Below are 10651 nucleotides of genomic sequence, written 5' to 3'. Positions count from 1 at the left end.
GGCAGTGATTGGGGACATTTCTGGTCCCCTGCAGGAAAAGGGTGTTACTGGCAGAGACCAGGGATGCTGCCGAACATTTTGCAACGCACAGGACAGAGTGATCCAGCCCCAAATGTTACTGGTGCCCAGGCTGAGAAACGCGTGGACACAGGATTGCAACGTTGGTGTCAACTCATGCGGCCTCGGGGCTTTCCTAGCTGCGGTAGCGGCTCCTCCGTGAGACACTTTGCTGTCTCATGTTTTGGGGATAGTAGCCCGAGGCGCTGCAGACCCCCGACTCGCACCCACCCCCTCTGGAGCGTCCCACAGCGCTCCTCAGTTGACCCTTCGGTGCACAGAATTACAACGTGGACGTCTGCCTCCTGGCCTCCCCGAACGCAGAGGAGCTGGGAAGGACCCCGGGGCTCAGGAAACTTGGCAGCTTCTCCCGCCCACGATTCCCGTCATCTTCGTCAGAATGGGGAAAGCGTTTCTACCCTAGGAGTGGGGTACTTCATCTGCCCTCTCCGCCTCGCTGCCCTGAGGGCGTCCGCCCAGAGCGCCAGGGTTCAAGGACTCGGCGCTCACCTAGCGTTTCCGTCGGAAACCTCTGGCCGCCACCCCCTCAACCTCCCGACTTGGGTGGGGGCGGGGCCTCCAGGCGGCGGCCGTTGCCCCGCCCAACCGCCTCCCAACGGCTCCCTGGGCCAAGCGACTGGGCGGAACAGAGGTGGGGGGTGACTGCGCCTGCGCGCGCATGCGTGGAGTCTAGGGGCGGGGCCTGCAAGTGGCCCCGCCCAGACTCGGCGTCTCTGCCCGCCCTATCTCCCAACCTCCTCAGCGTGGCGCCGACGCTGCGTGCGGCGCGGGTTACCCAGAGTGCTTCGCGCGGGGTAGCTCACTGGAGTTTGGTTCTCGAGGCGGCGGCAGCAGCGGCGACGGCTCCGGCGGCTCCTCCTCCTCCTCTGGTGGTGGCGGCGCCCCGGGCCTGAGCCCCGGCCCCGGCTCACCTCTCCGTCACCCCGCGCGCCCCCTCTTTCCCCGGCGCCGCGGGGAACATGAGGCTCCGCTCCCGGAGGCCGGCGAGTGAGTGACCCCGGTCCTCCGCCTCAGCCCGCCCGCCCGCTGGCCCGGCCGCTCCCCCCCCGCCTCGCCCAGGCAATGACAGCGGCTCCGCCGTCTCCGCAGCAGATCAGGGACCGGCTGCTGCAGGCCATCGACCCTCAGAGCAACGTAAGTGCTCCTCACACGGGTTTAGGTGGAGGCCGCGTGGGCCCAGGACCCTCCCCCTCCCTAGTGCTCCTCGTCCGCCGGGCTCCGAAGGATCCCCCGGACACCCAGCTTCCCCTGAGGGCCGCTGCCATCCCTGTCTCTCTTCCCCCGGGCCCGGGCCGGGGGCTGGTCGGGCAGCCCGGCAGCGCTCGGTACGTGAGGCCGAGGCTTTCGTGCGGCCTGGGCGAAGGGAGCAGATGGGAGCTGAGACTAGAGTTTTTCCCCCTCATCCACTCTAATTCTACGACCCTTGCTGTTCCTGACGGTGCTTCCCCGCCTCGCCCTTACCATAGGACCCGCGACCCCCGGGAAGCCCTCCCGGCGGGGGGGAGGGGAGGGGGAAAGGCTGTGAGCAACTGGTGTCCGGGGTAGGACTCGGGGAGCCCGTGCCGCCGGTGTCTCGGCCTTCTCGGTGATGAGGGAAGTCTTGTTTACCTTTCCTCCCGGTTGGAAGAACCTTTCTGGCTTCGGAGGGAGCCCCCCCGGCCTCCTTTACACCTAGCCGGGTGCCCAAGGCGCGTGGAGAGTCCCTTTCGGTTCTGAGAGTGGACTTGCCTTCGCTGGGTCTCTCTTGGGGTCGCTGCCGACGGAAGATAATCTTGTGCAGAGTGGGATTCTTCCTATTACCTTTCTGGGCCTAAGTACTCCTTGCGTCTCAGACCAAGGCAGAGCCCCGCTTTTTGGCAGTGAAGTAGAGGTGATTGTGTGCTCTCCCATTCCACCCAGAGCCCTTCTTCGTCTGCCCCCTACGTGGGGCCCTAGCCTGTTGGTTTGTGACCTAGACAGTCAGGGTTAACCCCAGGGTGTCGCTTTCTCAGGTGGTGCTCCACCGAGGCTGCTGTTTGTGGAGGGATCTCCCCTGCCCCCCACCGAGTGTGTTGGGAAAGAGTCATTATATTCTCATGTTTTCTCTGAGTGGTTGTCCGTGATAGGGGTCATTTTCCCTTGTGGCCAGAGTAAGTTCAGCAATGGCAAGATGTTGTAGCATCCAGGTATGAAGTGAGTCCCTGCATTTCCTGGGAGACCAGGAAGTGGCCATTGAAACCACTTTAATGTGCTGGGGATGGAAGAAATCATCTTTGGCTTGGCCAGGTAACTTAGGTTTCTGTCACTGTGGGGACTTTTGCTTTTCCTTTACATGAGTTTTGCGGATTACTTTTAGCAGTAGGTTTTAGCCAGCACTCTGGGAATTATTCATGGTTGGATTGTACAAATTTGGTAGAAAGAGAGGAGTTGTGATCTTTGTGAGACCGATTTCTGTATCATAAGTAATTCTGTCATTCCTGGTCTTCAGGCCCCATGAAGATAGACTTGGTGGTACTTGTCTTTAACAAATGTATACATTTTTGTTATGACTTTGGGGGTGGAGTAGGCACAAGCTATATAAAACCTTGCAGAATGTTTGCAGTAACTGGTGCTGCAGCAATTCCCAAGACTGAAAAATTAGAGGATAAAACAAGTGAAATGAAAAATGAGCCTTGGTGACTTTCACCTCAGAGTGTAATTTCTTGAATTCCATGTGCTTGTTTGCTTTCCAGAGATTCTGAATGGTTGCTGAGATATTAGCCCTGATCCTAATACCACCTAGGAGAGCTTTGGGATCAGGAGGCGCTTTAACAGGCAGTCACCATGTTGTAGATTAGGTGGGGCGGTGACCTCAGGGGTTCCACTGTTTTGTAAGACTCTAAAGGGTTCCTAGGAGAACAAGAGGAAGAGGGTCCAAGCCTATGGTTGTGTTACGTATCATGGAGTGCACATTTCACGTGGGTTATCTGGGATGACTTAGAGTCATACTGATGTAAGTATAGTGGACGAAATCAGGGTATTGTCTCTGAATATGAGTGATGAGAAAGTGCCTCCTTTAAATGCTGCTGTTGTCAGTGATGTTCCTGAGTATTGTTACAAGCCGTTTGACAGGAGTGTGGCTTGGAGCAAACTCCACAGAGAAACTCTGAGCCGTGGAGGAATAGGTTGCTGGTAGAGATGGTGTGACCATATTTCTGCAGTTTCTCTTGATTGAACTGGGCTCAGGTGAGAGCTAGGTGGCTTCATCAAGGCATTGCCATCACACAGATGCTCTTCTCTGCCTTAACCAAGTAGAAACTCCACTTCTGCATCGTTAGTTGACACATATTTAAGATGCTCCTGGAAAATAAAAATGGGGACACTGTTGAAGAGCCAACACTAAAATTAAACCTCTTCTGAGAGAAGCAATAGAGAATTGTGTCATTAATGCTTACCTTTATGGGCATGCAATTATGATAACAAACTTAGCTTTTGCTTGAAAAGTCAATGTCAGGGAGCTGACCTAATATCCACAAGTATCTAAAAAGTTAGGGAAGTAACAAAGTAACATTTTCTGATCATCTCACTGACAAAGAGGGTTCTTAAGAGGAAACTTCTTTGCTCTAAATTCTAGCCTCTGGAGTACTTGAATATCTATAGCATCAGGCTTTGATTTAATAATTTTTGCCAACTCAGTAAAAAAATTCTGTACACTCCTTTTCAAGAAGCAACTAAAAGTTGTTTAGAACAGTGAAAGCCTTACTCTTACCGTTGTATGGCAGCCCAGGGTGTTAAAAATCTTTCTGAAGTGCAGTGTGTGCCTTTGTTAATCTTGTTTTGTCATGGATAAAGTTGAGGAGGACTGTCTTCTTCCTGCCCAGAAATCGGAGTCAGTCCACTCAAGCATAGTCTCATCAGCAAGTGATTAGGTTCCTCATCAGCAAGTGATTAGATTCCCTTTTGTATTGGACACTCCTTATTTTGCTAAAGTTCGGGCTTTGTCTTCCAGAGGACAGCCTTCGGGAGGAGTTTGTTTCTCTGTCTGCTCTGTCTAGAGCAGAAGTGTTAGGCGTACTTTCTAAGTGCTGGTTAAACTACTGAACCCTAGACTCCTTCTTGGGTTCTCCAGCAGGAAATCTCAGGACTACATTTCTTCCTCAGTATTCTGCAGACTTCAGGTGCCAAGGGGAGATGACCAAGGGGCCTCTTCAGAGAGACACATGGAAAAGATCATTTTCCCACCTAGGAATTGGAAGGTGAGGATACCAGTGAGCTTCCTTGGGCTGTGGGTTCCTCATCCACAATCTGGGACTGGGGACTGGTGTGTTTGCCCCATAAAGCTCCTTCTAGATCCAGGTTCAGATTCTGGACCTGGGCATCAGACGCTAACGTGAATTGTTCGAGAAGTTTTGTCTTTTAATGCAGTATCTATTGTGTGAATTTTCTGAATAACAAATACTAACACACTTCTGCACAGAGATGTATGCTTTATCTGACTTCGTGCAACACTTCAGCAAAATCTCCTACTTTCTTCTAACAGCCTGTAAAGGGAGGTGGGGTGCGTGGCCAGTCTCCCCTTTCTGTGGGTGCAGAAGCCGACATCATGACAGTAGGTGCTGTTTAGTGTCTTCCATGGTCTGGAGAGGACAAAATGCCTTTGTTTCCTACTGACTTAATGTGAGGTGACTGCCCTAAAGTTAGGGACTTACCCAGAGTTATTAAGCGATAATGTTTCCAACTTTAAATGCACTGTAGTGATCTCAAATATGGAGAGACGGCTTCAGAAGAGGCCATGAGGGCAGTGTTCTTGAGCTGGTAAGAAAAGATGTGGGTGCCTCTTCTCTCCCACACAAGTTTATAAGAGATTACAACTTTACCTGTGATAGATCCAACAGGATGATGACATTAGACAACCTGTCCCGGAAACATCTGAAGGTTTCTGTCCGGGGAACAGAATCCTGGGCCAGACCACACTGTGATGTGGTAACTGCCAACTGATGTGGAACTTGTCGTGGGTCTGGTGTTCCAGCTTTCTTTTCTGCTTCAAGATTTCAGCACTTCTGGTGTTTTTATAAAACACCATTGATCCTGCAGAAAAGAGGAATCTTTTAAGTTCTAAAATGGAAGGCTGTTAGTTCCAATTCTCATTAATATATTAGAACATATGAAATCGAAACATGTGGACTCTTCCTGATCACGCCGGTGGCCCAGATTCAGTAGCCTTCCTGTCTTTGCTCTTTTTGTTGTGGCCAGGATGTGTGAGGACAGCAGGATGGCATTTTGTGGCTTTGGGAAGTGGACAGGTGACAGTGTTGGTTGTCATCAGGTTTAAGTCCTTGTTGTGACTTGCCCTCTTCCTCAGAAGAAGGTGGACTTTGCTTTCTGTCTTCATGGAGGTCCTCAGAGGTGGCTCTCATCAGGGGATGTTGTCCTGGCTGCAGGTCACAGAGGCCTGGAAGACAGTTCAGATCAGCTTAGGGGAGAGGCATTTGTCCTGATACAGATACAAACAGGCACAGGCACTGTGGCCATGTGGGCTCACAACACCGCTTTGAGTGGTGGGCCATGCCCTCCAAGGGGCCAGGCTTGGCGTTCTGTGAAGGAGGAGCGCTCTGCTCACTTTGCCTCAATTTGTCCATGTGTCTGTCTTCGCAGATGGAGTTCTGGTTTATCCAGAACTGATTTTAACCCTTCATGACCTCTCTGTGACTGCCTCCAGTGGTCTCCTGCCACCCCACCACTGTCAGCTGCTTTCTGGAAGCTGGGGGCTCTCTGTCTCTCAGCAGAAGTCGTGCTTTTTCTCTTTATTCCTGGTGGTGGCTGTCCTGAGTCTGCCTGGTGCCTGTGGGGCCCACATAGCTGGCTGTCAGGTTGGGTGCCTGAGTTTGTGGCTCAGTGGCTGGCTGCATAGGCAGTGCATTTTCAGTCCAGCCTTGTGAGTGCCCACACTTAGAACCCCCTTCTCCCACTGCTCCTTTTCATTCTCCAGACTGAGCAGGTGTTGACACAGGGATTCCATGAATTGGAGAGCATTTCCTGCATAAGGAGGGCCTACCAGTATTCCGCATGCTGGATTTAAAAGTACACTCCGAGTGAATTTCAGTTCTTGGGAGGCAGTACACCTACATTTCAATCATCAACTCGACTCACGCTGTTTATGGAGATATATGATAAAACTGGAAAAAGTGGATGAGCTGTGGAGTAAACACTTCTAGTGAGTGTTTATGGTGCTGGCTGTGGCGGGGGCAGACCTGGGGATACCCAGCCACTACCCTGCAGGGACCTGGAGCAGGTGTAGTGTGCGCATGGATGGTCTGGGATTGGGGCAGCCTCACAGGGCTACAGCTCTTAGATCCAAATGGAACAGTTCTTCATGTGTCTTATTCAGAGATGGTTCAGAATTCTCAAGAACGTAAAATGACTTTGTGGAATCATTTTTTCCTCCATCATTTATGTTTTCAGAAGGAAAAGGAAGTCATTTCTTGGTTTGTCTCTGACCTGAGGGGAATGGAGTGTTTGGAGGAATCACTGGCAAGTCATTGAACAGTTTACCCTCTCAGCAATGGGATAGGAAGAAGGCTGGTGAAGGGCCTGGAGGCTGGTTTACAGTACGGGTTTAGGTTGGCTCTGTGTGGCTTCTGGAGGCAAACTTAGGACTCGAAAGGCAGGAGTTCATGGGAGGTAGGTGCTGTTGGACTCGGGGGAGCTCTTCTTGATGATCATCAGACCTGGCTCAAGGGTCCAGGGCCAGGGTGCCAGGAGGGTGTCGCACAGGACTGGGCCCTTGGTCAGGACTCAGACTCTTGACCTGTGAGTTCCTGGAGGTTCTGTGATTATATATGGATCCTGTTAAAATGAAGGGTCATGTCAGATGTGTCCCAGCCAGGTGGGTGGGGTTAAAAGCCTTCAAATGCTCCTGGGACTGCAACAGAGTTTCCTGGAAATTCGTCCATTGGTGACTATAAAACGAAGAGCTGCCATTTACTAGCACTTACTGTGTGCCAGGGATGTATAGTGTGCTTTGCATCCTGGGTGGTTCTCTGAACCACTCTTACACAAGGATGCTCCATCTTCATTTTAGGGAAGAGCAGAGGTTGAGGGCAGAGAAGGCAATGGCACCCCACTCCAGTAGGCGGCAGTCCATGGGGTCATACAGAGTCAGACACGACTGAGCGACTTCACTTTCACTTTTCACTTTCATACATTGGAGAAGGAAATAACCCACTCCAGTGTTCTTGCCTGGAGAATCCCAGGGACGGGGAAGCCTGGTGGGCTGCTGTCTGTGGGTTCGCACAGAGTTGGACACGACTGAAGTGACTTAGCAGCAGCAGAGGTTGAGGGATCTTTCCAGTGTCACAGAGGTGGATATGGGAAAGCTCGATGCCCAAACTCAGTGCTGGTTGGCTCCAAAGCCAGTGGGCCTAACAACCTGTTACATAAGCAGTGCCCAGAATGAAAGTTGAAGTCCAGTGCATCTTCTGAGGTTTACCTTAAATGTGAAGTGTTTTTAAACGTTAAGCTTTGCCTTTCCATTTTCTTCCCAGTTCCTACAACCTTTCCCCCCTAAAAATCTTCTGGCCTACTGGCTCCTAACCTTTTGGGATATCAAGTTCCATTTTTATGATCAGAAACATTCAGGAACGTCCACCTGATGCCATCAGTACACTGATCAGGTGTACTGTTTTGTTTTGTTTTAAAAAAATTCAAGGACAGAAGCTGCTCCTAATCCAGTAATGTTTTGAAGTAAAGTTATAGCTTGTCATCAAGACAGCATCTACGGAAACCTACAAGCTGACTCCCTGTTTGTGTGTGGCACATTGGATCGGACCCTTTGCACTGCCTCTGGCTGGGGCCTCCTGTCATCCCTACCTCTTCCCTTTTCCAGAAACCTTTCCCACTTTAATCCAAGACAGTCTCCTTCAGGCACCTAACAGAACTTAAAAATTCTACATTCCTGCTGAGACTAGATCTGTTCCCATGGGATGGCAAGTTCCTTGGTAACAGAGCCAGAGTTATTCCCCAAGTATCCATAAAGAACTTCTTCAGTGAGTGGGTGCTCAGATGCTTGATGATGTTCTTGTGAAAGGGCTGGTCTTCAGAGCCAGCTGTCAGCATTTACTGAGTAGGTGCAGGTTGCCAGTACTTTACACATTTAACCTGTACAGCAGTACAGCAACCTGGTGAGGCAGGTACCAGTGTAGAAACTGGGGCTCCGTGGACACAGTGCTAGAAGGGATGGCTCGGGTTGGAACCTCCCCACTTGGTCCTCACCCATCTGCTGCTGCCTCCCATGTCACTTGGGAGAGGGCAGTGGATACAGGGCAGGCAGTCCACTCTCCTGCCTAGATTTGGATCCTTAGGCTGGATTCTTCTGTGCAGCATTTTTATGCTTATTCAGCAGGAAAGTTGTACCTGAATACTCTGCTTTCTCTTGAATCAGCTGAGAAAAAGGTGTTTTTCACTTTTTGTTTCTTGGCTGGCATTTTTCACCCCTGATAGAGAAGGTGGCTCTCGATCTTAGATCCCTGTCTATATGTGATCCCTAGAGACACTGATCAAATGCCACCTAGAGACTCTTTGGCCTTTTTTGATCATTGACATTGACAAACCAAACCCTTTCTGGACACCCCCACCCCCTACCCTCACAGATTTCATTCTTCAGGGCCAGAAAGTGGGTGATGCTTTTTCCAGGCCACACTTCATGGTAGGCCAGCCTGGTGGCTGCTATGGAGACTCTAGTCCACTTGTCCACTGTGTGCAAAGTGATTTTGTAGGTGGCTGGCCCTAGTTCTGTGCCCGGGGGGTTCTGTGGTGGAGTCAGGAGAGTTACTGATGGAGAATTCAGCTGCACGTGACCATGGCTCACACCGAGAGGCCATTGGTGGCCTGGCTGTCCTCTTCCAGGTGCCAGTGGCCCCGCTCTCCTGCTTGTACCTTCAGCTGCGTCCCCTACACACTCCCCGGTCACAGTTGGCTCTGCAGAGCACCTGGCCTGCTAAGCTGGCCTTGGCTCTCCTGGCACACACCTGCGGGCTGGGGTTCCCTTGTCCCTACGATGCCTTACTTGGATATCCCCCCTCCCCTATTCCAGCTTAGCTCTCTGGACCCCTCTGCCATCAGGTCCCTGGTCCAGCTTGGGGTGAGTGGTGGGCTGGTGGCCACAGGGTGATCCCCAACATAGCTATCTGTGTCCTTAAGGCCAGTCCTTCTTGAAAGCCATTTCCAGTGAACACGTCCCAGCTTTTTTTTTTTTTTTACCCCCTTGGTGTGCCTTGGGATCTGTGCCAGGCAGATAGTTGGCAAGCCAGCTTTTTAGTGCTGTGGGGGGGAGGGGGGTGAGTGACACTGATGTGGAGGTATGTAAAATGGGAACAATGGTTTCTGCTAATTACTTCACATTGTTTCCTTCAAGCATTCAGTTAGATAGTTGCAGGCAAAGCACCTTTATGACTTCTGCATTGGCTTGTGTTGCACAGAGGCCCAGAAGTGGATTTCTTCTCAGGTGACACCCTGGCTTTACTCCATCTCTCTGTTTTGTTTTTGGTTGTGTTGCCTTTGCACAGTGGGTATCGTCTCCCCAGCCCCTGTAGCTTTGGGAATCACTCTTACCGACCATCATCCAGGGCAGAAGAGGAAGGTACCTCTTCCCCAGAAGGCCGAGCAGACGTTTTCTGGTCCTTTGATTGAATTTGTCTGGACTTTGATTGAATTAGCAGACTGTGTTGATTGGTTCACCCCTAAATCAGGACATGGTGGACTGACCCAGAGTAGAGGAGGTGTCCCCAAGAAACATTAGGGCACTGTTCATGGGAGAATAGGGTGGGAGTTGCCTGGTAGTGACCCTGGGTGATGCCTTTGAGGTGCTGCTTTCGTCACCTCTTTAAATTAAAATTTTGATATGATCGCGCCTTCAAGTAGTTGAGTGTTCTGCTGGGCCCGGGATTGGGTCCAGGTAACAGAATGGACATAACTGAAATATGAATTCTGGAGTAAGCAACGGGTGGTTTGCATGGCGTCAGATCGCAGCATGGGGTTCTAAGTACCCCTTTGTTCTGGCTGAACTGCAGACTCTGATTTGCCTGCAGTCACACTTGGGTGCCTTGTATTAGCGCAGGTGCCTGGTTGCAGCTTCTGGCCCCATCCTGGGCTAAGGAGCCCTCTGGGAGTCCAGGGGAGCCTCAGCACGGTCCTGCTTGTGCTGTGTCCCGCACGCCGTCACCTCTCCTGCCTGCGTGGGGCTGGGTGGGAGGAAGCGGTGCCTATGGCCAAGCAGCAGCCGAGCTCTCCAGCCTTGTGTTCTCTCAGGCTCAGCATGGATGGCTCCTGGGAGGTCTGGTCACAGCTGATTGTTGTGTCCATTTCCTCTTAACTGTCCCCTTCCCCTGCTTAACAGAAGCTGGTACCTGCTTGCATTTCAGAGTTTGGTTTCTTTCACTTAGGTTAGCTGAGATAGAGCGGGTCAGGTGATCTTTCACGGCCCTTCATTTTCCCCTTCCTATGTGTCTGGGGAGCTCTGACAAGCACCCAAAGTTGGTGATGTCTGCTCCCCCTTGGCTGGATGCTGGCATCTGGGCAGTGGCAAATGTGGGCCACGTGTTAAGATTGAGGTGTGTCT

At 51.6% G+C, this 10651-nt stretch overlaps 1 protein-coding gene across 2 annotated transcripts in view; it reads left to right on the top strand.

Moving 5' to 3' along the window:
• Positions 1-834: 834 nt before the first annotated feature.
• Positions 835-10651, top strand: part of MED26 (mediator complex subunit 26) — a 41483-nt gene continuing 31666 nt past the window's right edge. For both annotated transcript variants that reach the window (XM_070373258.1, XM_070373259.1), the window contains exon 1: positions 835-1212. In XM_070373258.1, the coding sequence (XP_070229359.1) occupies positions 1141-1212 (72 nt within the window). In that variant the 5' untranslated portion in view covers positions 835-1140. The remainder of the gene's footprint in view (positions 1213-10651) is intronic.

Source organism: Bos mutus, chromosome 7 (genome assembly GCF_027580195.1).
Source record: "Bos mutus isolate GX-2022 chromosome 7, NWIPB_WYAK_1.1, whole genome shotgun sequence".
In the NCBI taxonomy this organism is placed as follows: domain Eukaryota; kingdom Metazoa; phylum Chordata; class Mammalia; order Artiodactyla; family Bovidae; genus Bos; species Bos mutus.
The sequence above is the reverse complement of the archived record's forward strand: the minus strand, read 5'-3'. Positions and strand labels throughout refer to the sequence as shown.